Genomic DNA, 27,319 nt, shown 5'->3' on the forward strand with positions numbered 1-27,319 from the left:
ATGTGGACTGGCAGCCTGCAGAAGGCTCTGTTTGGCATTATACTTTGTTTTTATGCAACCAAAACTTGTCTCCAAGACAGAAATTCAAAAATAAGCACCTACTTTGAGCCTCCTGGGAGCAACATCCAAGGGGTTGGGGAGCAACATGTTGCCCCTGAGCCACTGGTTGGGGATCATTGATGTAGATATTGATTCTATTTACAGCAGTTTGGCCTGGTACTTGTCAAAACTGTTGGTCGCCCTATCTACGTAGCTATGGGATGGGCAGATGAATGCATGGAGATGCCACCATCTTGCTGAGATGCACTGTCCCATACACATGCACCAACCTTCCCGTAATTGCAGGCATGGCTTATACCATCACCTTGGCAGTAGGGTTGCCTTTACTGGGGAAAAAAAAGCCCAGCCTTGCTCTATCTTGCCAGCTGAGTGGCAAACCTTTCTGCTAGCACTCAACTCCCAGTGCAGCTGTTGATTCGCTGCCTCTGCTCGGACACCATTTGCATGCTGTTGTATCACCCTATGTGACTGCTTTGTCTTAAAAATCACTTGTAGAAACCATAGAGTATAGATACTCTATTAGGCAACAGAATAATCAGGAGATACAAATGTCCCCACAATGAATAATGTTTCTCCAGAATGTCTTCTCATCGGGTCTTCTGTGTGGCATAGTCATGATTATTGCCATCCATCTTCTTGCTGCTCTTCCTCGCTTCTCTTCAACCTTTCAGAGCATAATTGCCTTTTCCAGTGAACTATGTCTTCTTATATTATGTCCAACCTTCAATCTGTTCAAGTGTGCATTATTTGTATTAATGACTTATAACTGATGATTTCGGCTCAGGCATTTCACACATTAGGGTTCAGTATCTAGTGCGGTATGTTTGAAACTACAAAATGAAGCCAATTTAGAAATATCCCCCACGGGTTAGTAAACTGGATGTTTGCAATGATGTTCATACAGTGGGAACCATTCCCCATAGGGGTGAAACCTCATTTATCCTGATTTGTAGCTTTAGAAAATGTAGAGATGGTCACCATAACCAACCCATGTGGGGTAAATCTCCCTACCTTACAGTAACTATGGGCATTGCCAAGGTAGGTCCTACTCAACCCACCCTTATGAGCTTACCTGCATCAAAAGCCTCAGTGTTGAATGGGATTACAAGAATAGTAATAAATAGTGATGAGCGAATCTGTATCCGTTTAGCTTCGCCGAAAAATTTGCGAATCTTTTAAAAGATCCGCGGAATGGCGAAAAATTTGCGAAACGGCGAAAATGTTGTGTGGCAAAAAAATATCGCCTGCGGCTATTATTTTGTCGCCCCGGGCTTTTATTTAGTCGCACGGCTATTATGTCGTCGCACGGCTATTATGTCGTCGCCCGCGGCTATTATTTTGTCGCACAGCTATTTTTTTGGCGCCCGCGACAAATTTTGGACGTGCGGCGAATTTTTTCGCGGCAAATGTTTTCATCCGTTTCACTAAACAATCCGCCAATGGCGAAACGCAGAAATTCGCCACAAATCCATTTCGCCCATCACCAAAGGTAACTGTGTAAATAAATTGCCTTTTGTACTTTCACCTACTATCTCATACACCGCTGCAGGTGCATTACGCATCATTTAGCGCATCATTTAGAGCTCATTTCACTGAAAGCTGGAGTACATTCACGGTTAATGGCAGTCAAAGCAGATGCATATGAGACATTCCGTGAATTTATTAAAGAAGGAACGCCGAAATTATGGAATTTGCTAATAGATGCTAGAAGGACAGTATTACTTGGGCAACACAAATATTATTTTTACTCTGAAGCACTAGACTAAACATGGGGATTTATGGATAAAAGGCCTTGTTATAATGAGGAGCACCATCAGGCCCAGACTGGTCATCTGTAGCTAAAGAGTTACTATTTATTGGGCTGTAAGGGGGCTGTTAGGGCTACTGTGCGTTGAAATGCCAGGGCCTATTTGGTGTCCCGGTCTGGACCTGAGCACCATTCCTTAATAGAATCTGGCAAAAATATAAATTACAGTTATTAGAACACAGCAACATGGGGACTTACTACCACGACTTGTATCTACTGAACAAAAAGGTCAGAATTTCTGTCTGATTCAGATGATTCCCCCAAGTGCTTTTCTTTAATCAGACATTCTTCCAGTTCCTTCACATTCTAAGGAGCCTTTTCTTTCATTCAGGCCTGGATTCTTTGTTCTTGACTCACAGTCGGCCCTTGTTCTTCTGCTCAGACTTTTACAGCTTGTTATTCAGGGGTATTCCGGGGTCCCTTATGTCCAAAAATCACTCTTCGAAAATGTTTGAGCCTTTTTCCTTTCACCTAAAGGTGGCCATACAGGGCCTGATTGTAGCTGCCAATATCGATCCCTTGGACCGATTTGGCAGCTTATCGGCCCGTGTAGGGGCAGAAACGAGGGGCCTACCCGACCGATATCTGGCCTGGATCGAACCGACTGCCCCATTGCCGCCATTATGATTTGATCGTTTGGCCCTGGGGCCAAACGATCGAATTAGCCTACATGTTCCCCGATATTGCCCACCCGTAGGGTGAAAATCTGCTTGCTTGGTGACCTTGCCAAGCGAGAGGATCTTCATGTGTATGGGCACCTATATTTTAGGTTCTCCAGGTTTTTCATTAGGCGTACTCAGTTTTCAAGGGTTTTCTTCTGGCCTTTAGGGAAGATTTGCTAAAAGCTGTCTTCTTCATAGGATTAATTTACTATCTGTTCTTTTTTTCATTGTAATGGGCAGTGTATTAGGGTTTTGTTCTAGATTTTGGTACCTTGTATAGTCCCGCAAGGATATTTTTAATTGGGCCACCACAGACACACTTGATATGCCCGTCACATGTTTGTTTCATAAAGAAAGAATGTACCTGGTTTCTCAATACACTATTTACTAAAGCATTTCTCATTTTTCCCTTTGGGGGTTCTTCAACCGAAACTGTCTGACCAGCCCCAAGGTAGCGATTACCATTATAAACTAGGGGCAAAATTGTGGCAACCGTTCCAAAGTATTATTCTTATAAACAGATAAAACATTCTTAGAATGGGAAGCTTTTGCTAGTGCCAGAATATATATATATATCTTGCATGGGAAGAAAATAGTCAGTAATAGTAAATGACACGCACTCCCGGCAGACAAGAAGCTGTGAAGCTTGTAAATTTATTTTTATGGTTCTCAGTAAACCCCGTCGCCATGTTAGTTTGAAAGCTGAACTGGGTGTTTTTTGGTCTGATGATGAGCTAAGAAATACTTTTCAGTAGCCCGTAGGGGATTCCCACACCCATTCCCCACCATCAGATGGAGAGAAAGGATCCAGGTGTGACCAGGAAACACAAAGAGCATTTCATGAACTCAGAGAATAAAAGAAGCAGCTCTCTCTCAGTCCTTCTACAGAATATCTCAGATGTTGATCCGGGGTGCTCTTTTGGTGCTTCATCATTGTTTTGGAGGACAGGACTTTCCTCTCGGAGGACTAAGCAGGTGTCTGGAGTAATAGTCCAATCATTAGGTTCCATTTAGGAGCCCTGAATCTGTTTTGAAATGGATACAAAGCCTGATTGGACATGTCTACCTCCGAACCTCCTTCTGAGTGGGTAGTTGTATTCTCTGGAGACTGAGTAGCACAGTCTATAGCAACAGCTCTAAGGTAGGTGTATTATCAGCTGCCAATGAGAATTCTCTGAGCTTGAAGATTAAAGTAGGTGTATATTGCCATCCTGGGTGTTTCATGATGAGGTTGGAGGCTTTGGCATTCATAGAGAACATCTGAGATTGAAGGCTTGATCTTGGCTTCAGTACGTTCCCAGGGTGGTTCTTAACCTTTGCTCAGTTGGCTGTATATATGCCTTTTGATTGGATCGCAATGAGGGTCCCTAATGCCCCTGATGTCATTCACCCTGGTGTTCAGAATGGTCACATCAGTTGTACAATCAAATGCATTATACATTATACCTTCATATGTCCTTCATATGTTCACTTGGACCCTTTCCTTAGCATTACTTTATCAAATTAAATGTAAAGTAAAATCAATAAAGTAGGTAGGACTGGGATTTTCCTACTGGAGTGAATGAAATGAGATGATACTTTTAGAAGGAAGTGGTTGTAGTGACTTTCTATGGCCTTTTGTTATGTGTGGTGGTGTCACCGCCAAATGATCCGATCAGACAGAACCGGCCGTTACATCAGGCACCGAGCTGGATCTTCCCATGTATGGGCAACTCAAGCCGCAGGGCCAAACGATCAAATTATATTGGCGGCAATGGGGCAATCACTTCGGGGACCGCAACAACGAGCCCCAGGGCCCCCCCTACATGCTCCCCGATATCGCTCACCCATAGGTGGGGATATCGGGTAAAGATTCACTCGCTTGGCGATCTCGCCAAGCAAGCGAATCTTAACATGTATGGGCACCTTTAAGCTCATAGTATAATACAACCCCTCCCTCACCTTGTCCCATTATCAAGTAATGGACTTTGGGACTTAGGCCCCCATGTGTAATACAAAGCACTAAGTTTGCCCAGGAGCAGTAACCCATAGCAACCAATTAGATGGGTTTTTTTTAACAGGTGACCAGCAAATTCTACCTGCTGATTGGTTGCTAGGGGTTACTGCTTTTGGGCAAACATAGTGCCTTTTATTAGGTCTTTTCAGAGAATCTATACACCAACCACTATGTAAGGCTGAGGTGCTTCAAGTCCCAGAATCCATCACTTCACAATGAAACTAGGTGAGGGAGGTGTTGCCTTACACTGTGAGCCTAATGGATTCTGGGAAATGGTTCCTTAGAGTAACATGGTTTCCTTTCAATCTGTGGCATTTCTGAGTAAAAACACATTTATAGTCCCACACCTTGTCTCTCAACCCTTTCTCCTTGTAGATTGTAAGCTCTTTTGGGCAGGGCTCTCTTCACCTCTTGTATCGGTTACTGATTGCTTTATATGTTACTCTGTATGTCCAATGTATGTAACCCACTTATTGTACAGCGCTGCGGGATATGTTGGCGCTTTATAAATAAATGTTAATAATAATAATAATAATGTAGATTGTAAGCTCTTTTGGGCAGGGCTCCCTTCCCCTCTTGTATCGGTTATTGATTGCTTTATATGTTACTCTGTATGCCCAATGTATGTAACCCACTTATTGTACAGCGCTGCGGGATATGTTGGCGCTTTATAAATAAATGTTAATAATAATAATAATGTAGATTGTAAGCTCTTTTGGGCAGGGCCCTCTTCACCTCTTGTATCGGTTATTGGTTGCTTTATATGTTACTCTGTATGTCCAATGTATGTAACCCACTTATTGTACAGCGCTGCGGAATATGTTGGCGCTTTATAAATAAATGTTAATAATAATAATAATGTAGATTGTAAGCTCTTTTGGGCAGGGCTCTCTTCACCTCTTGTATCGGTTATTGGTTGCTTTATATGTTACTCTGTATGTCCAATGTATGAAACCCACTTATTGTACAGCGCTGCGGGATATGTTGGCGCTTTATAAATAAATGTTAATAATAATGATAATAATAGTTACTACTGGAAGTTCATACAGTGCTAATGCTCCTTTCCTACATAATCCCAAGTGAACACGCTTGTGTCAAAAAATAGTTTATTTTCCCTTTACGTGCAATTACTTTGCAGTCAGAACAGCCCAGCAAAGAGCCTCAGGATTTTTTACATGATCTAGTAAACTCACATTATTTAGCATTTTTAGCCTTGGGTGTTTGCTATTGAAGGCTTTGCTGTTTGGGGGATCTGTACAAATAATTAGAGGGAGATAAGAGCCGGACTCGGCCTTTGAAATGGAAAACAGGAAACGTACGAGAGATTAGTGTGTGTCACATGTAGAAATGGGGGGTTTGGAACAAAACACATTTGTTTGGCCTCTTTAATCCCAGGCTGAATGTACTGTGAGAGTCATTGCTAAAGCCCCGCAATTATAGCTAATGGCCTAATGGCTGAGATGCGCCAGATAACCGCACTGAGGGATCAGAGCCACTCGCTGAGCTTTTATTATTCTCATCTGTTTCTGCCTTCTCTTCCCAAGTCTTCACAGGGGGAGGAATATGAGGATATAATCCACTTGGAAGACGAAGTGTTCAACCCCAATATGACTTCATTTAAGCATGAAAATGTGGAGGACCTCTATGAATTGCTGGAGAAGCTGGGCAGGTGAGGAACAATGGCGGAGAGAAATACATTTGTACCAATAGGGAATGCCTAATGGGGGAGCTGCCATATTGCTATTCAGTATGAGGGTATAGGTTACTGTGTGCAGACCAGTCTACCCTCCTGAATAATATCTATATTATCTATTTTAATACCACATGAGGGGGTGACAGGTATATTGGGTGTGGTTGAAGGAGAATTAGGGGCACATTTACTAACCCACGAACGGGCCGAATGCGTCCGATTGCGTTTTTTTTCGTAATGATCGGTATTTTGCGATTTTTTCGGAAAATTGTCGCGACTTTTTCGTTACCAATACGATTTGCACGAAAAAACGCGAGTTTTTCGTAGCCATTCTGAAAGTTGCGCAAAATCTGGCGATTTTTTTGTAGCGTTAAAACTTGCGCGAAACGCCGCGATTTTTAAGTTTTAACGCTACGAAAAAGGCGCGACTTTTCGCGCAAGTTTTAACGCTACGAAAAAATCGGCAGATTTTGCGCAACTTTTGGAATGGCTACGAAAAACTCGCGTTTTTTTTGCGCAAATCGTAAAGGCAACGAAAAAATAAAAAAAATACGAAAAAGTCGCAAAAAGTTTGTTTACCAGTCGGAATTTTTCCAATTCGGATTCAAATTCGTGTCTTAGTAAATCAGCCCCTTAGTGTTATTTGAGTAGAACAGGGTGTGGTCTGGGTAGAAGAGGGGTGTAGTCTGGGTAGAGGGGGTGTGTGGTCTGGGTAGAGGAGGGGTGTGGTCTGGGTAGAGGAGGGGTGTGGTCTGGGCAGAGGAGGGGTGTGGTCTGGGTAGAGGAGGGGCCAAAATCCCCAGGTTAAGTTCCAGGCTGATGGATGCCTTTGTGTGCACAGAGAACATTCCTTCTCTGTATATTTGTATACATTTGGGTGGGCTGGCCATGAAGTTTATGTTAGAAAGCATTTTATAAGGGCATTGTTTATTGTGTGTTTTGGGCCAGTGAGCCCAGGGCACAGTTGCTGGAGCCCCCACACCCCCAATAATTTAGTGGGACTACCCTCAAGCAGGTGAATAGAATGAGGCAGGCAGAAATGGTCTGTACTAAATCATGCCTTCCCTGTACCAAGAATACGCAGCTGACAGCTGCAAAGCCACAGCTGCCAGCATGAATGGGGATTTATACAGTATATATCTCCTCATTGACAATGTTACACTATTATACAGAATGAAGCGCTGATACATATTGATGCGAATGAAATCAATTGGCTCCTATTACTAAGCACTCTTGAGCCCAGAGACTTGTTAACATTCTTCCCTCGAAAATCCATATGAATCATTTATTCGGAGCTGAATTATTTAATGGCCAAAGCTTCACCCGCAGCCAAAATCCTATGGAAAATCCTATGTCTGTACGGCATAATATTCATGCATGCGTGGAAACCTGTTGTTTTTCATAGTGTGATTCTAAGTAACGTCTGGGTACATATTAACTAAAGTGTCCAGTGGTTGTATGGTTATGTAATTGCAACGGAAAGCAGTATTTGTTTATCCTTTACTGTTTTCTGACTTATTAGGGTGAAGACACACAGAGCTACTAGTAGCAGCTACTTGTCGTAGCTACTAAAATAGACAATGCTGATCATTTACTGATAACTGTCTCTGTGTGTTTTAGCAGAGGCAATTCTCAGTATTGTCTATGGCAGGGGATTTTCTGGGGTTTAGTAGCCGTGACAAGTAGCTGCTACTAGTAGCTCAGTGTGTCTTCACCCTTAAACAATGTAGCAGAAGTCCGTTCTCATCCAGGTATTAGTTAATCAGCTTGCATATGCTACATTGTTTCTGGAGTCAAAGATAGCATAACTGAAAGTCTTGAAGGCAATAATGAATAATATATGGTGCTGGTTTCATTCTGGGCTAAAAATGATCATTATCTTATAAAATGGCCCCTTTATTGGAGCTCCCTATAGATCTGCTATGGTCCTTGTCCCTGTTTCAAATGAGGGGTGGGTGTGTCCTAATGATCCCTGCCAAAAGCAGGGATAGCCAATCACAGCTCTGCAGTCACACAAGCAAAGACAGGCTTCAGGTCAGCCTAACTGCTGATTGGTCGCTATTCCACAGGGCAGTGTGGGAAAGAAAGCAGCAGGAAGTGGGACAAAATGGCGGGACTATGTACAGACGGGGAACCCCACATTTATTGCTGCTTTACATACTGACTGTGGATCCAACAATAAAGGTCTGAGTTTATAAAGCATCAGGAAGGTCACGTGACATACTATAGAGATGATTGACAACCATAGAGATGAGGAAGTAGGCACAAACCAGACCACAAATGGAAAATACAGGATAAAAAACAGATAAAGCCCCATAACCAAAGCTCAGTAGTACTAAACATGGAAATGATCTACACCAGAGAGGGGCGATTTATGACCTCCCTGTACTAACTAAACACATAACTATGAGGATAGAATATAACCCACATGTGTTTTCCCTAAAAGAGCATCTTCTAACGGGAACTAGGTCTTGGCAATGGTTTCCCTGTAATGATTTATAACTGTACTGCCAGGTATTTTCGGCTTCCCTTTCTTCCAAACAATAATGGTTTAACAGAACTATTGTTCGTGATTCTGTAGCCTCTTTTGCCTTTTGCAGCTGCTGAACTTTATATTTCACACCCACTAAACGAGAAATCTACAGACTTTTCAGGTTCAGGTTCCCTTTTCGTGGTCAGACCACGTTCTGCTGGCACCCAAGGCCCTGCACCCATCAATCCTGACACTCACAAACCCACCACTCATGTCACTCACAAGCCCCTTGCAACCACATACCTTTCTTTTTGCCTCAGTTCCACCCTGTGCCCCCCACTCCGCTGCACCATGGGCATCTATGCTGCCAACCCCTAGTTCAGGCCCTGGTCAGACCCAGGTAATAGACAAAGTAATAACAAGGTTATTGCTTAAGGGTGAAGACACACAGAGCTACTAGTAGCAGCTACTTGTCACGGCTACAGAAACAGACAATGCTGATCATTTACTGATAATTGTCTCTACATGTGTTTTAGCTGAGGCAATTCCCAGTATTGTCTATGGCAGGGTTTAGTAGCTGTGAAAAAGTAGCTGCTACTAGTAGGCCGTGTGCCTTCACCCTTAGGCAGCAGCGTAACTACTCTGGGCTAACTCCCCTGCAAAAACAATCTTCGGAGGAGCCGGCACAGAGTAGCAAACCCTACCAGCCCCTTCCCTCCACTCACTGTCTCTCATCCCCCCAATCCACTCGCATATAGCTCCCTGTCCACAACAATAGAGAAAGCTGACCCCACGGCCCGGGGTCCCCTGTTTCCTGGGCCTCCCCTCCACTGCAAAGTTTGCTTCTTCTATTGTTATGCCACTGGTTTAATGGAACAATTCAGTGTAAAAATGAAACTGGGTAAAATAGACAGACTGTGCATAATAAAAACATTTTTCAATATAGTTAGTTAGGCAAAAATGTAATCTATAAAGGCTGAAGATGGCAGATGTCTAACATAATAGCCAGAACACTACTTCCGCCTTCCTCCTAGCAGTCAGTAACCAATCAGTGCCTTGAGGGTGGGGCATATGGGACATAACTGTTCTGTTAGTTTGCATTTGAATCTGACATGCGGGCTCACAAACTAACTAAACAGTTATGTCCCATGTGCCTCCCCCTAAAGTCACTGACTAACTAAGAGCTTAGAGAGCTGAAAGCAGGAAGTAGTGTTCTGGCTATTATGTTACACTATCCAGCCTTTATAGATTGCATTTTTGCCTAACTAACTATATTAGAAATATTAAGATATTTGGCTCTGGCTCCCTTCCTTTGGAGGCAATCCTACAGTTAAAGAATCACAGTCTCATGGACGTAGGTGGTGGTATTCCAACCACATCTGGAATGCTATGAGTTGGAAGTCTTTGATCAGCAGTCTGGCAGCCTCTGAATAATCTGCTATGAATAGTCGATGGGGGGGTGGGGGGATAAAGCATATCTCATGCTATTCAGACAGGCCTTTAGATTTGCAGAGAGTCAGGTTTAGTGATGACAGCAGCAGTGAGGGGCAGTGGGGGGGATTTCTGGAGACTGAGAATATTCTTTCTATATGTTGTACAGATAAAACCTCTCAGATGGGAAACCTCACTAACAATGGGGGGGGGGGGGTATAAAAAACAGGAAATGTTTCTCTTCAGATTCCTGTTGTTGTTGCACACTCACTCACTGGCTAACCACTTCTCCTGTGCTCCTAACCTGCTGCAGTCACGTGGTCTGGGTGCTGGGCATGGTGCCTTAGGCCCTGAGATGCAGAATATATTAAATAGACCCGTCTGTGCCTGATGATTATTATTAGCTACCTACAGAAATGGCTTTCTGTATAGTCGGCTCTTCTTTAGCCACGGCTCCCATTTCCACAATGCCGTTTCGATGTGATTAATAGGCCCGAGCAGAAGGAGAAGAACGGAAGTGTGCAAGGCATTGAACTGAAACATAGCTTCTGTTGTCAGGCAAGCAGTGAAGTGGATAGCGCCGACAGATATGACTTTCAGTAGTAAATTACATGTATAAATATATTATATCTATTAAGTGGATGCAGCCTGAACCTGGCACATAGCACAGTAACACCAAAATATCAAAGTAATTAAAATGTAAAGTACTGTTGCCCATAGCTGGTAAAACTGGTGCCTTTGCTTCCAAAACGTTACTATAGATTATATAAACAAGCTGCTGTGTAGCCCCGGGGGCAGCCATTCAAAGCTGAAAAAAGGAGAAAAGGCACAGGTTACATAGCAGGTAACAGATAAACTCTGTAGTATACAATGCACAGCGGATCTGTTATCAACTGTGTAGCCTGTGCTTCAATGGCTGCCACCGTGGCTACAGCTGTAGCTTTGAAAAAGTAGCTGCTACTAGTAGCTCAGTGTGTCTTCACACTTAGGGTGAAGACACACAGAGCTACTAGTAGCAGCTACTTCTCATGGCTACTAAATTAGAAAATGCTGATCATTTACTGATAATTGTCTCTACATGTTTAAGCAGAGGCAACTCTTAGTAGCTGCTACTAGTAGCTCCGTGTGTCTTCTCACTTAAACTGGCCATGCATGACCAATATAAGCTGCTCCTCCAGACCGAAGATTGCACTAGGGTTCCCACCTTTCTACCCCATTAATACTGGTCTTTAGGTTGAGGGGCAGTGATGATGGGGAATTGGCAGATGGGGGGGGGGGGAGGGACGGGCAGGCTGGGCGGGGCAGAGGCAGGCTTCTAGATTAAAAGGGCGATGATCAGGGAAAGGTGAGATCCATAGGAAGGCTTGCCGCCCTTACAAATTTACTGGCAACTATATTGCTGATAAACTTGTTATACCGGCGCTGGCCATAGCTGGAAAATTACTGGCTAGGCCGGTCCAATACTGGCTGGGTGGCAACCCTAGATGGCACATTATTGGCCCATGTATGGGTACTGACTGACAGCCTGCCCAACCAATATCTGTTTAATAAGCTTTAAGATATCTAACGGGCAACTACATTGTCCAACTGACAAATCTGCGTAGGCCTATATTAGCCTAGAATGTGGCAAAATTGGGCAAAGATCTGCTTATTTGGCAACCAAGCTGGACCTCCTGGATAGTCTATGTACAGCTAGACCATATTATTGCACAAAATCTGTATTCAGGTTTCTAACAATTCATTTTCAATACACTTCAATACACAGTTCTGATCCCTTCTCTCTTTCCAGTGGTCATTTTGGAGAGGTGAAGAAATGCAAGGAAAAAAGCACCGGGACCTATTATGCCGGAAAGTTTATAAAGACACGGAAATGTAAAGGCAGCCGCCTAGGTCTCGACCGGGACCAGGTGGAAAGGGAGGTGTTTATCCTGCAGCAGCTGGAACACCCGAACATTATGAGGCTTCACGATGTCTTTGCAAGCAAAGCCGAGATGGTGCTGATCCTGGAACTGTAAGTGGTACCCACTGTTCTTCATCATACTCCCCTTCAGCAGCCAGATTTCACAGAAGGGCTGGACTAAAATTTAGTTTTGAGACATCCAAGGATCACCCCATTCCAAGCTGCCACCCTAGGCAAGGACCCTTGACCCAGACCCATTGCATTGGGCCAGACACATGAAGGGTCAACGCAATGGCTCCAAGTGCAGGCACATCAATTAGCTTTTTTGAGCATAGGGGCAGATTATCGGCCTGCTTTTATCCACAGGCTGAGAATCTGCCCCGTGTGGCAGTACCCTAAATAATGCAAACTCAGAGGATTGGGAGTCATGTGACCAGTTGTACATAACTAAATCTAGCCCTTCACAGGTAGATCCACTTGTTTGGCAAGGTCACCAAACAAGGAGATCTTTTTCCTAATCTGGCAACCTAGGAGGTGAGCCAGTCCAGACACATCCGATTATATGGTCCTTGACCACTGTCCTCATCAATATCATTATTGGTAAGGGGTGCCATCATTTTGGACCCATATACAGATATTGGTGTCCCACGGAAGTTTCTCAGAAAGGCTACTGTAGGGCTACTGAATCAAAGAGGGGTCAGATTAGGTCTTTGAAATCCAGCCAGAGGCTGAATGAGCATCATCATCCTCATCTGCAAATGTAACACAGAAATCGATCTCCGTTTTCGAGCAGTGTGACATTTGGTTTATCCGAGTGAGCCGTGTGTCCGCAAACATGCCGTAAGTGTGCGATTATGGGATGCCAGGCTTATTTTAGAGCGGCCATAAAACGAATGGTTAGGACCTCTAATCAATATTGTATGAAGATAAATCCGCATACTGGAGATGATCTGAATGGCAAATTATTTTATGGAGAGCAAGGAGCTGTTCCAGCAGGCATTATTGATTGGTTTGGCAGTTGTATGCGATCATGTTTCCTCCGTGTTCTATTCCTGGGCTTGTGAGCATTGGGACATCTCTCCCATACGCCTCTCCTTTCTGTACTCTCTCTCTTAAAGGGACATTATCATCCTCCATATTCCCCTTGATATATATATGTAACACCATTTGGCACACTGCTGCTGACCCATACCTGTCACAGACCTGGCAGTCGGCAACTCCCAGTAGAGCCAGAGGTAGGTCCACTCACTATTAGTCAAGCCCCAGAGTATAAGGCCCTCACAGTAATGCTGCACTAGGAATCTCTCTATTTCTGAGCCAATCAACTTTGATTCCTAAGCTGGTGGGTGATGACTAGGGTCCTAACCCTTTCTACTATCCTCGGTGGAGCTTCTGGGTGTTCAACTTACTACCCTAGTCCTATCTACCACTACTTAAGTGAGTTGTTACAGGATCTAGCATACACAATAGTCCTTCCTTGCAGCTCTTCATCTACCTCAGGGATCCCCAACCTTTTATACCTGTGAGTCACATTTAAATGGAATATGTTGGGGAGCAACACAAGCATAAAAAAAGGTTGCTGGGGGTAGGAATAAGAGCTGTAGTTGGCTACTTAATAGCCCCTATGTGGACTGGCAGCCTGCAAAAGGCTCTGTTTGCATAAAAACCTAGTGTAATGTCAATCAAAACTTGCCTCCTAACCAGAAATTCAAAAATGAGCTGCTTTGAGGCCACTAAGAGCAACATCCAAGGGGTTGGGGAGCAACATGTTCCTCCTGACCCACTGTTTGGGGATCCCTGACCTACCTTGAGGCCTCCTACTTTATGTTCTTCATCACCATCCAACCCCTCTTGCTAGTCAGGTACAAAGAGGCTGAACCTTGGCATTCCTTCCCATTTAACTTGGAAATTACCTGACATCCCTGGACTACAGGAAGCTCCCAGCCTTCCCTGGGGCATGCCTAACTAATGAATGAGGAATTCCTCTCCCCTCCAAATCCAAGGGCCCTTTTATAAGCTCATGGGGGCGCATTCTCCACCATTGTTCTCTCAGTCAGAAGAGAAGCACCCAAATCCTTCAGAAATATCTTATCGTTATTAGTATTTTTGAAAAGCAACGGGGGTCATTGAGTGGGCAAATTTGCCCATGGGCAGTAACCTATGGCAACTCCTCTCCCCCTTCAAATCCAAGGGCCCTTTTATAAGCTCATGGAGGGGCATTCTCCACCATTGCTCTCTCAGCTAGAAGAGAAGCACCCAAATCCTTCAGAGATATCATAGTAAGTTGGGTTACTATTGTTGGGTTACTATTGTTATTAGTATTTTTGAAAAGGAACGGGGGTCATTGAGTGGGCAAATTTGCCCATGGGCAGTAACCTATGGCACCAATTAAACTACTTCATTTATTGTTCTACCTGCAGCTGGCTGAAAAAAGCCAATCACTGATTGGTTGCTAGGAGTTACTGCCCGTGGGCAAATTTGCCCATTGTTGATAAATGAGCCACAATGTCTCCGGTGTCGGATCAAGGCCTCTTGCCCTGCTAAGCGCCAGCTGTTTCTCCCATTGCACAGTTTATTTTCTGCTCCACAAAGCAAGGAAATTTCTAAAATATGCTCACACACTGATCTTCTTTTTGGCTTTGAATGATGTAAATAAACAGGCCGGATGGGTGGGTGGGTGTTTGTGCAGCTGGAATCTGTTTGTGGGGTCTGGTATAAACTACAGGGAAAATAAATTGTAATTGTTGAAGGCAAAAGTAATGCGAGCATGGTGGATTTGTTGCATGGGGCTATTTATATGTAGGGTTGCACTTACAGTACATGATAACATACTGTGCAAAAAAATGTATTGCCTTCCGACATAGAAATTAAAGGGGAAGTACAACTTCCATTTTTAATATGTTGCCGATTAATGTATTCTAAGCAACGGTAACACTGTTTTTTCAGTAGTCTTTAGCTGCTCTCTGTCCCGGCTGGGGTGGGGAAAGGGTTCCCAAGCTGAACCTTCACAATCACTCGGGCCCCTGGTGGTTCTTACAAACAGTAAGGGGAACTTTAATGCTGAAGTGAATCTTTAGAAAAAGAGGTACTTCTCTCACGTAATATCGTTATTAATTAACTTACAGTCTCGTGACATATTAGCTCATTTAAGGACAGTTTTCTTTTATATGATGCCCAACTAATGTAGTGGGTGTGGCCTGAGGATTAACCCCGCCCCATCTCCTCAGTGAGATTTGGGGGTGTCCTAGATATTATTGGAACTGTGGCTGAATGACTGATACTGTATATGTTTTCCTATATCTATATCCTTGTAAGTTACTATAGGGGGACCTGACTAAAGGGAAACTTAAACTGAAAAAGTCCAATAACCACTGCTCTAGACTGAGCTACAGAATTTCATAACGGGCAATAGTTGTCCGCCTTGCCCAAGGCTAATAGTTTGGTAGAGACTACAATTAATCCCTAATGGTTTCCATGTGCAGGATCCGAGGCGGCGAGCTCTTCGACTTCATTGCTGAGAAGGAAGCCCTGTCGGAAGAGGACGCCATAGAGTTTCTGGAGCAGATACTGAAAGGAGTGGCCTACATGCACACCCGCAGCATTGCTCACTTCGACCTGAAGGTAGAATGTCTTGTTTTACTTGAATTATTTGTGTGGCTGGAAACACATGTTTTGCCCATATTGGGTTTTGTCAGCAATGGGTATTGTACTGCCACCTGGTGGCTGCAGAAAGTCTAGTAACATTCTATAAAAGAATCTGATACATGTTACACTGAGCTGCAGCCGCAAAGCTCTTTGTTGTCTATTCCATATTACAGTATTAATGTGTGAAAAAGGATAATGTACCCCCTACTGTAAATGATAAGGATATTATAAGTCACTGAGGGGTTCTGTGCCCATATAAAGGCACAAGGCTGCAGGCTGAGTTATACAGGGAACTCTGAGTATCACTCATGTATTATAAGGGATAATGTACCCCCTACTGTAAATGATAAGGATATTAGCAGTCACTGAGGGGTTCTGTGCCCATATAAAGGCACAAGGCTGCAGGCTGAGTTATACAGGGAACTCTGAGTATCGCTCATGTATTATAAGGGATAATGTACCCCCTACTGTAAATGATAAGGATATTAGCAGTCATTGAGGGGTTCTGTGCCCATATAAAGGCACAAGGCTGCAGGCTGAGTTATACAGGGAACTCTGAGTATCACTCATGTATTATAAGGGATAATGTACCCCCTACTGTAAATGATAAGGATATTAGCAGTCACTGAGGGGTTCTGTGCCCATATAAAGGCACAAGGCTGCAGGCTGAGTTATACAGGGAACTCTGAGTATCACTCATGTATTATAAGGGATAATGTACCCCCTACTGTAAATGATAAGGATATTAGCAGTCACTGAGGGGTTCTGTGCCCATATAAAGGCACAAGGTTGCAGGCTGAGTTATACAGGGAACTCTGAGTATCACTCATGTATTATAAGGGATAATGTACCCCCTACTGTAAATGATAAGGATATTAGCAGTCACTGAGGGGTTCTGTGCCCATATAAAGGCACAAGGCTGCAGGCTGAGTTATACAGGGAACTCTGAGTATCACTCATGTATTATAAGGGATAATGTACCCCCTACTGTAAATGATAAGGATATTATAAGTCACTGAGGGGTTCTGTGCCCATATAAAGGCACAAGGCTGCAGGCTGAGTTATAAAGGGAACTCTGAGTATCACTCATGTATTATAAGGGATAATGTACCCCCTACTGTAAATGATAAGGATATTATAAATCATTGAAGAGTTCTGTGACTTATCAGGTGAATAAACTACAAATTCAATAATATACTGTATAGGCATTGCTCATATGAGGGGCTAAATTTAATACAAATAGGAAGAGTTCACCTTGTGATTTAGTATTTTCAGCTTCCCTGGGTTAATATCATGCACTCTAATGCATATATAATATTATACATTAAAAAAACAATATTCCTCATCTTCATCTTTATGCAACTACCTTTGAATCTTACTTTTGCATACAGAAAAGCCCCCTTGGCACCGCCAATGAAAGCCCAGGTATATGAATTATGGGTAACAATGTTTTCATCCGGCCGTTGACCTGCATTCTGTTTTCTCTCTCACCAACAAGCCTGAAAACATTATGCTGCTGCAGAAAGACGTGCCCCATCCCAAGATCAAGATCATAGACTTCGGCTTGGCTCAGAAGATTGAAGATGGGACTGTGTTTAAAAGCCTGTGTGGGACACCCCAATATATAGGTACGGCTGCTCAGGGACTCACTGAAGGTGCCAAACCATTAAAGACCCAGCTAGGGATGATGGGATCAGTAGTTCTAAAGTGCAACTATGATTGGTGTTGGAACAGTTAAGCAGGGGTTTATATGGTACAGCACTTCCTATACTATAAGACAGGGATCCCCACCCAGTGGCTCAGGGGTAACATGTTGCTCCCCAACCCCTTGGATGTTGCTCTCAGTGCCCCCAAACCAGGGAGTTATTTTTGAATTCCTGACTTGGGGGCAAGTTTTGGTTGAATAAAAACAAGATTTCCTACCAAATAAAGCCCCTGTAAGCTGATAGTGTGCATAGAGGCTGCCTAATAGCCAATCACAGCCCTTATTTGGCTCCTCCATGAACTTTTATGGTGCTTGTGTTGCTCCCCAAGTCTTTTTACATTCGCCTGTGGCTCACGAGTAAGAAAGGTTGGGGATCCCTGCTATAAGAGGAGTAAATACACCCTTTGTATGCCTTCTTACGCTTTAAAGGAAAACTATACCCCCGGAATGAACACAGTTTATATTATATTAAGTGGCCTATTAAAGAATCTTGCCAAACTGGAATATATATATAAGTAAATATTGCCCTTTTACATCCTTTCCCTTGAGCCGCCATTTAGTGATGGGCTGTGTGCCCCCTCAGAGATCAGCTGACAGGAAATAATGCAGTTCTAACTGTAACAGGAAGTAGTGTGGGAGCAAAAGGCTGAACTCTGCCCATTCATTGGCTGATGGGGCCTAGCATGTATACGTTCCCTTGGTTGTTTGTGTGCACTGTGAATCGTAATCGTGAATCCAGGAGGCGGCCCTTAATTTATAAAATGGCATTTTTCTATTTAGGTTTATTTAGATAAAGCAGGGTTAAACCTATGCAATTTTTCATACATTGCTGCAAGTGACTGAGCAGCAATGTATGAATGACATATGATTGTATACGCTTGCAGGTATAATGGGTCCTGTTGCCTATATAACATAGCTCAAGGCTCAACTTTTGGTGATTCAGGAATCATTTCTGGAAAGAAAGGTTAAATATGAGTGCATTTATTTGGTTCACAACTGAGAAACACTTGCAGTCACCTATAAACTTATACCCCCATATGTAATAAAAGGTTTGCCCAGGAGCAGTAACTCATAGCAACCAATAAGGAGTTTGGTTTTTAACAGTGACCAGTAAATGCTGCCTGCTGATTGGTTGTTATGGGTTATTGCTCCTGGGCAAACTTAGTGCCTTTTATTTTGACCCTTATTGTAACTAACTTGGTGTCCTAATTCTGCAGCTCCTGAGGTCATAAACTACGAGCCACTAGGTCCCCCAACTGACATGTGGTAAGTACCAGTCTACTATCTCTTCCATTTAATGCCTAAAGGTGGCCATACAGGTCTCCATACATACAATGTCGCCAAGCAAGCGGACCTTCTCCCGATATCCCCACCTACGGGTGGGTGATATCAGGCGAATTCAGGCTAATTCGGTCATTTGGCCCTGGAGCCAAACGAATTAGGATGCCGGTAATAGGCGCAGTCGGTTCGGGGGCCGCATCAACGCGGTCCCCGATCCAACTAAATTTTTTAACCTGCCCGATTGATATCTGCCCAATTTCAGGCCAGATGTTGGTCGGGCAGGCCCGTCGTTTGTGCCCCTACACGGGCCGATAAGGGACCGATATCGGCAGCTACAATCGGCCCCTGTATAGCCACCTTAAGGCTATGCCTGTCAACAAGCATGTCATGTGGTTTCATTATTTCATGTATGTATCTATTACCTTCTTATGTTTAGATCTATGATTAAGCTGGCCATGCATGCCCAGATTTGATTGGCCAGTTTCCCCTCATGTTAACCACACTGCCCAACCTTCTGGGCATTTATATCACCCCTAGGGGCCTGTCCTCAGCACATGGGTTGCACATTAGCGAGAGACACCACAGATTCTCCTCATAGGGACATATTTATTATAGTGTGTAAAAACTAGGGATGCACCGAACCCACTTTTTTGGGTTTGGCCAAACCCCCGAACCCACCCAGAAGGATTCGGCCGAATCCTGAACCGAATCCAAATACTAATTAGCATATGCTGATTAGGATCAGAAAGGGTTAAAAATGTTGGCGATAATTTTTTCCCTGCCCATTTAACCCTTTTTGAATTCTAATTCAATCCGGGACCGCGGATTTGGCCAGAACCGAATCCTTAAAAACATGCCGGGATTCGGTGCATCCCTAGTAAAAACCAACACCACCAGTGTCGTTCCCCTTAGCAACCAATCAGATCTTTGCTGTGGTTTTCTAATTTGCAGGTGACCGTTCAAATCTAATTGGTTGTTGGATGTAGGCTTAGACACTATAATAAATATGCCCCATAATCATAATTGGCCTTAACAAATTGGCCAATAACTACCCAGTCAGCCAATGTATGGCCACCTTCAGGGACAGATATGGTTTTAGAATATTTGAATCATCTGATGTTTTTTTTTCAAGTCCTTATTTCTTTCTTTTGTCTCATAGGAGTATCGGAGTCATCACATATATCTTGTAAGTATTATACTGTTATTTTTGGTTACTAATGCGGACATTTTGCTGGGACTTAGGTGGTTCAGGGTTCAGGCACCATTTGAAGGACAACATGTTCCCAGGGTCTGCCATACATTATAACAAGGAGGCAGACATATGAAAACATCAGCCATTCAACCATTTATCTAGCCCTCAGACTGGGCAACCTCCTAGAAATTGATCCTTCAGTTTGGAGACTGTGCTGTTTTACCCATAATGCTTAGCCATGTGTATCTCCCATTCCAGGCTTAGCGGCTTGTCGCCCTTTCAAGGTGAGACAGACCAAGAGACACTGACGAATGTCGTGGCAGGGAGCTATGAATTCGATGACCGCATCTTCAAACAGACCAGCGAGTTGGCCAAGGACTTCATACGGCAGCTATTGCTGAAGGATCCAAGGTACACAGCAAGCATATAAAGCACTCTGACCTCTTATTGGCTGATGGATTAATGCAGATATATCAACAATTTTCAAAGTGGACACAAGCAGCCTCATTGTCTGCCTTGAATACTTGTATGTAATAAAAACAAATAAATTCAAGGTACAGTTGCAATAAGTTAAGAATCAAAGAGACAAGAGGATGGAGGTCCCTGCCCCATAGAGCTTACAATCTATATGGGAGGGTAAGAGTCAAAGACACAAGAGGATGGAGGTCCCTGCCCCGTAGAGCTTACAATCTATATGGGAGGGTAAGAGTCAAAGACACAAGAGGATGGAGGTCCCTGCCCCGTAGAGCTTACAATCTATATGGGAGGGTAAGAGTTAAAGACACAAGAGGATGGAGGTCCCTGCCCCGTAGAGCTTACAATCTAGATGGGAGGGTAAGAGTCAGAGACACAAGAGGATGGAGGTCCCTGCCCCATAGAGCTTACAATCTATATGGGAGGGTAAGAGTCAAAGGCACAAGAGGATGGAGGTCCCTGCCCCGTAGAGCTTACAATCTATATGGGAGGGTAAGAGTCAAAGACACAAGAGGATGGAGGTCCCTGCCCCGTAGAGCTTACAATCTATATGGGAGGGTAAGAGTCAAAGACACAAGAGGATGGAGGTCCCTGCCCCGTAGAGCTTACAATCTATATGGGAGGGTAAGAGTCAAAGACACAAGAGGATGGAGGTCCCTGCCCCGTAGAGCTTACAATCTATATGGGAGGGTAAGAGTCAAAGACACAAGAGGATGGAGGTCCCTGCCCCGTAGAGCTTACAATCTATATGGGAGGGTAAGAGTCAAAGGCACAAGAGGATGGAGGTCCCTGCCCCGTAGAGCTTACAATCTATATGGGAGGGTAAGAGTCAAAGACACAAGAGGATGGAGGTCCCTGCCCCGTAGAGCTTACAATCTATATGGGAGGGTAAGAGTCAAAGACACAAGAGGATGGAGGTCCCTGCCCCATAGAGCTTACAATCTTTCTAGTCTTTATGACTATAAAGGCTTGTTATGAACGGAAGTTAGGTATGGGGTATGACCAAACATTTCTTGGTTCATTTGTACACTGTTTTACATCTATCTCAACAAAGTTTAATAGTAGTTTAATTTGATGGACCTTAAGATATACTTTCCACTAAGTCAAGCTTCTTCCAAAATGACTGGTGATTGGTGATTAATCATATAGGGCAGTGGTTCTCAACCTGTGGGTGGCGACCCCTTTGGGGTCGGAAACACATATTTCCAATGGTTTTAGGAATAATTTTATGGTTGGGGGTCACCACAACATGAGGAACTGTATTAAAGGGTCACGGCATTAGGAAGGTTGAGAATTACTGGTATAGGGAGATTTTCCCGCATCCTCCACCAACTGAACATACATGTTGGCTTCGGTTGCATGGGTTCTTATGTTCTTTCAGTACATCTGGGAGTGGACATATTGAGGTTACCAGTGAAATGCCTATGTTGTTTTTTGTAGGGACCGAATGACCGCCGTAGAGTGTCTGATCCACCCATGGATTAAGGTGAGTGTTCCCTAGACAGATATGCCGTTTTCTTTGGTTTTTATCTGTATATTGAACAAGTATATTGTATATCTCAAGTATATTGAACAGAAATGAGGGAAGTATCACGGCAAAAAATGTTTCAAATTCAGAGCAATAGGGTGGTGCTCTATTGCTTACACCACTTGCAGCCTTGGTTTAATATACTGAATTTTTAGTGATCAGGAGAGCATCAACCACCTTAACTTGTCCTTGTTGGATGGGTTTTCAGGCAGCTTGGACCCTTGCCAGGGGGTAACAGAACATATAGAAAGAATGATGCTGCGGCACTTCCGTTTACAAAGGTGAAAAGTATTTTATTTAGGGCAAAGACCAGGCACCATTTTGGCTCTTCTCCTGCCCTTTCTCAAGCCTGCCTGGTAATCACATGCAGAAAAATACTTAAACGCTCCTGGGAGGGAGTGTACTATACCAGGGCCTTCCCCCGAAGCACAACACCCATAGAGGTTACAATCCAATTAGTGTACCCCAATATGTATAAAAAAGATCCACAAAAAGTCGATTACCTGGAATCTCAGTTGGCTTGGGACATGTATGGCCAAGTGAAATGTTTTTGAATTGTTTCTCCTACATAAACAAGATTCATGTGTGCTGCGTCCCCTAACTCCCCCCGCAGAGTCCCCCACCCGACGTCCTCCCCAGCGCAAATAAATTTTACACGTCAGGGGAGGAACAGTCAGACAGGGGAAGCGCCGGCAAGGGTCGGGTCTGGGCCACCGGGGCCCTCTAGGACCGGGGCCCACAAGTCCGACCCTGCTCTTGTGATATTGTTACATTGTGCATAGGTATGTCCCAGGTTTAGTCTTAATACTCTTTTGCTTTTTTGGGTACCTACATCTCACCAGAAAATTTGTTAATTTTCTCCCTCATTTGTAGGCCATGAAGGTGCTTAGGTGTGAATTCCATTATTTGGGGGGCTAAATAAAACACGTGCCATGGTGTCTTTTTTGGTTGCAGTAGATACCTACAAAGTTTGGCTGAATAATCATCTAAAATATAATCCACTGTCCCTTCTTCACCTCACTGAGCATGGCTACCCACTGACCCCTTTTATTATTCTCCTGAACCCCAAAGTCTTCTTATGCCAAATCCAATCCAACAGCCTCAGCACAGAATGATGGAAGAGCTCTTCCTTCTTTCTATTTGAAGCTTGTGGACACCAGAGTTTACATAATAACATGTATAACCAGTAGTAAATGCTACCTGCTAATTGGTTGCTAAGACCAGGAGCAAACATCGCACTTGATATAACATTAGCCCGTATGGCAGATGAGCTACAGATTCAATCTCACTATAACAGAACTCTGCTGCAGAATGTGATGATGTAAGGATGGGAAGACATTATAGAAAGTTCTCCCTGCAGTGAGGGAAATATATCATGACTGGTACTAGAGTTCCTTTTGTGTCCCTCCCCACAGCCACTGAACAGGAAGCAAGCTGTGAACAGGAGCCGCTCATCTATCAACATGAAGAACTTTAAGAAATTTAATGCTAGACGGAAGTGGAAGGTGAGAGAAGTAGAGCATAGCCAAGCCAAAAGTGAATTATCTGTATAAGTTTCTCCAAGTGATAGTGCTAGGCGAGAGATTCCTTTCATACTTTCCATCAAACCCTATTCTTTAACCTTCCACCTGTTTTTAGCTACAGTTCCCAGCATCCTAACCCTTCCAGTGTCATCTAGATTAGGGCACTTCATATTAAAATGATCTCTTTGCCTCTCCATACAGCTTTCCTACAACATGGTATCAGCCTGTAATAGGCTATGTCGTATGAAGCTGCTGTGCAACCCAATGAAGGATGAGGAAGAACTGGTAAGTGACCAACTGGGCTGTAACACATCTTGAGAACAGTTTTATCCTTTGAACAATAATAATTGCACTCCATAAATGCAGATGTTCTTGCTACAATCTAGTTTCCACTTCCAACACTCTGTTGACTCAGCACTGACAAAAGTTGGCCAATTAAATTCTTTCTGCAAAATCTATTGGACTTTTCTCTTTGGTTTATTTTTCTTGACCTTTGTGATGCCTTCTAAACATGTATTATTTCTCAATTGTCCTCTTATCTCTCAACTACACACTCAGTATCTCCTATTCAGGTACTTTCCACTCCACTAGACCTGTCTGTTGGGGCAAAAGGTTCACTAATAGCCTCCCCTCCTCCACATATATCTAAGGAACCCATCTCTTAGGCTTCAGTACCAACTCTATTCTGATAACACCATTATATATACAGATACTATATATTTATATTCTTTACTTTCATAACATCATATCATGGAGGCCTTCAGGACTTCTCCAATGCAGTGACAGTTTTTGGAATTCCCTTTCTCGCTCTATAAGACCCTAGGATCATATTTTACAACCAATGGAAACTTAATTCATTGCACACATTTCTGTATTAAACTTAGTTTTACAGTGGGGATCTTCTGAGACCAACATCTCCACTGACAGAACGTTCCAACAAAACCAGAGTAAGTTCAGGTCACATCAGCAGGCGTGGTCGCCTGGAAATACACTACAATCCTTCCTTTAGGAAGACCTAGATCAGCGGTTTTCAACCTGTGGGTCGGGTTCCCTTTGGGGGTCGAACAACCCTTTCACAGAGGTCGCCTAAGACCATTGGAAAACACATATATTTCCGATGGTCTTAGGAATAATTTTACGGTTGGGGGTCACCACAACATGAGGAACTGTATTAAAGAAGACTGCTCAAAAGGAGGCCCAAAGAAACAAAATGGTGGCCCTGCACCTCACAAAAACAATATGTGGTTGGCTCACAACATACATTGAGTTGACTTTGGGCTGATATTTACAATACCTTGTGTTATGTTGTTTCAGAGGCAGTGTGAAAGTGACCAAGAGGACGAGAAAACCAAACCCGTGACACTTCTACGCAGACGCTTGAGCAGCTGTTCTTGACTGCACTCAGTAGCACCTCCATCCTCAAGCATGCACCGTCCAAGGAATCTAGAGGAAGCCCCTCAAAGATGGGCCCCATGGAGAAACCACGAAGCCTGAAGATCCATTGCTGCTAGAGGGAGCCAAGTGGGGGCAGAGGGCCGCCTACTTACCCCCCACCAAACCTAAGAACCTGCATGTAACTTTACCAGGTTAATTAACTGAATGCAAAATCCGAGTTTGTGGCATGGCTTAACCCTTTGCTGCCTGAGGGCAGACGTCTTTGATTTCATCAACAGCAGCATGGCAAACGGCGTCCGGACAGGAATATATGAGCGAGTGCTTTTTACTTTAATACAGTGACATTATATATTATCATGTGACAGCTGCATGTTACCAAATCTTCCAGGGGGAAAGCAGTATTCCTTCCTCATAAAGAGTTTATTTTATTAATGACGTTATCCTCCTCCTGGATACATAAGCGTGGTTTGTTTTTTTTTTCCCCCTGAGTTTTTACAATTATTTTATTTCTGCTGAAACAGGTGGTTTTTATAAGCCATTATTTTTATGTGAAACTTGCATTTTTCTCTTATTCACAGTAAAAGTTAACATTTTCTAAGAAAATATGGTGTGTGTGGGTCTATCAGTTGCACATCGATAGCCTAAAACTGCCAAGGGGGCGCCCAAACAGTGGATAAAATCATAATGTGAATGCTCAGATCTGAGTGCAATCAGAAATATAGCATCTCTTGTGTACACAAAAGGGTCTAAAGGTGGCCATACATGGCCAGATTAACTCGTACAATGGCACTCATATCTGGCCTGGCAGTGGGACCTATAAACAGGCCAATAAGCTACTCAGTCTACTGGTAGAGATGTAGCGAACTGTTCGCCGGCGAACTAATTCGCGCAAACATCGGGTGTTCGCGAGTTCACAAGTTCGCAAACTTTTCGCGTATGTTCGCAATTTGGGTTCGCGTGGCGTTTTTCCGCTGCGTTTTTTCTCGGCCTAAAAACGCCGCACAAGCCACACATGGCGTTTTTCAGCAAATCCCGTTTCCATGGTGCTAATAGCGCGAAATAGCAAAAAACGCAGCGTATTTCTGCTAGGTCTGCCAGCTGCCTTTGCGGTTTTACGCAACACTGTGTCAACAAAGTATTTTTCAGAGAAATTTTTGCCCTTGATCCCCCTCCTGCATGCCACTGTCCAGGTCGTGGCACCCTTTAAACAACTTTAAAATCAGTTTTCTGGGCAGAAATGGCTTTTCTAGGTTTTAAAGTTCGCCTTCCCATTGAAGTCTATGGGGTTTGCAAAGTTCGCGAATATTCACAATATTTGGCGTAAGGTCGCGAACATGTTCGCGAACTTTTTTTTTGAGGTTTGCTACATCCCTATCTACCGGGATCAAGCTGGCAGTTTTTATTGGCCAGTTTATCATCTACCTGTAATTTGGCTCAGTGAAACATATGTATTCCACCCAATCCATATCAAAAAGTAGTGGGATGTGGTAAATTCTAGATTTGTTCCATTTAAAAATAACATAGTAAGTTAGGTTGAAAAAAGACGTACATCCATCACGTTCAACCATAATGCCTATATATAACCTGCCTAACTGCTGGCCAGCACGACTGGTTCAGGGAGGGAATTCCACAACCTCACAGCTCTCACAGTAACAATTCCTTTCCCAATATTTAAACGGAACCTCTTCAGTAAATGCACATACAGATTTAAGATACCTATTTATCCCCTTCAGCCATTTCTGCCAGTGTATAGGTCCCACCAATGAACCTGCCCAACTGGCCAGATATCAGGTTAGAAAATCTTTTTATACAAGGAGCACATCGGCAGGTTGATGGGCCAGTAGATGATCAGCCCAATTTAGGCCACCGCACATATAACACTCAATTTGAAATTAATTTTAAACAAAGGAATGATCTAAACGAACTGCTCGTGGACAATACTGGGCTGTACTGGTAACCAGCTCAAGGTCTACTGGTATAATGTCCCCCCTCACCCCCTAATTCAGTCATGCTGGAGGTCACAGGATGCTATGGAGCCCTGTAGTTACCAGCTGCTGCTCTATGGTTGCTACTGAGTACTAAGGTGTTTTTATGCCCTTTGGTACTTGCACTGGCATCCGGGGTCTCAATAAATGAGCCCCCAAAGTCATACAAATACTGCTGAGTGCTATTTGGCTTCTAAATATGGCTATAGCAACACAGGCAGCCTCTAAGCAGTGTGACTATTAAAGATCACATGATTTTAACGCCCAATGAGAAGATAATTAAATTTCTCTAGGGACAGGGGTGGACTGGGGGGTGCCTCCTCCGGCCGCGTCCCCTGCAGGTGCCCCTGCCGCCGCTCACCCCTAACCCCCTTCCCCCGCAGGGGCCCCTGTCCAACGTCCTCCCTGAAAACGCGTATGTGAAACGCGTCAGGGGAGGACGTTGGAGGCCAAAGGGAGCGGCAATAGGGTCGAGTCTGGGCCGCTGGGGCCCACCAGGTATTTTCCCGGTGTCCCGGTGGCCCAGTCCGACCCTGTCTAGGGACGTATGTAGCACAGGTAACAGGTAAAGA

The 27,319-nt window shown here is 43.8% G+C and overlaps 1 protein-coding gene across 7 annotated transcripts in view; it reads left to right on the plus strand.

Moving 5' to 3' along the window:
* nek2 (NIMA-related kinase 2) overlaps window positions 1-25,365 on the plus strand; it is an 80,491-nt gene extending 55,126 nt beyond the window's left edge. For 5 of the 7 annotated variants that reach the window (XM_012968175.3, XM_012968179.3, XM_012968176.3 and 2 more), the window contains 12 exons: window positions 6,070-6,194; window positions 11,909-12,130; window positions 15,502-15,640; window positions 17,163-17,292; window positions 18,587-18,635; window positions 19,810-19,836; window positions 20,101-20,253; window positions 21,757-21,802; window positions 23,260-23,349; window positions 23,569-23,652; window positions 24,252-24,314; window positions 24,682-25,365. In XM_012968175.3, coding sequence (XP_012823629.1) covers window positions 6,070-6,194; window positions 11,909-12,130; window positions 15,502-15,640; window positions 17,163-17,292; window positions 18,587-18,635; window positions 19,810-19,836; window positions 20,101-20,253; window positions 21,757-21,802; window positions 23,260-23,349; window positions 23,569-23,652; window positions 24,252-24,314; window positions 24,682-24,762 — 1,209 coding nt within the window. In that variant the 3' untranslated portion in view covers window positions 24,763-25,365. Of the gene's footprint in view, window positions 1-2,556; window positions 3,671-6,069; window positions 6,195-11,908; window positions 12,131-15,501; window positions 15,641-17,162; window positions 17,293-18,586; window positions 18,636-19,809; window positions 19,837-20,100; window positions 20,254-21,756; window positions 21,803-23,259; window positions 23,350-23,568; window positions 23,653-24,251; window positions 24,315-24,681 lie in introns of those variants that run through there. The other 2 variants (XM_031890305.1, XM_031890304.1) reach the window with 2 other exon arrangements.
* Window positions 25,366-27,319: the final 1,954 nt, after the last annotated feature.

This window comes from Xenopus tropicalis, chromosome 8 (assembly GCF_000004195.4).
Source record: "Xenopus tropicalis strain Nigerian chromosome 8, UCB_Xtro_10.0, whole genome shotgun sequence".
Classification (NCBI taxonomy): Eukaryota; Metazoa; Chordata; class Amphibia; order Anura; family Pipidae; genus Xenopus; species Xenopus tropicalis.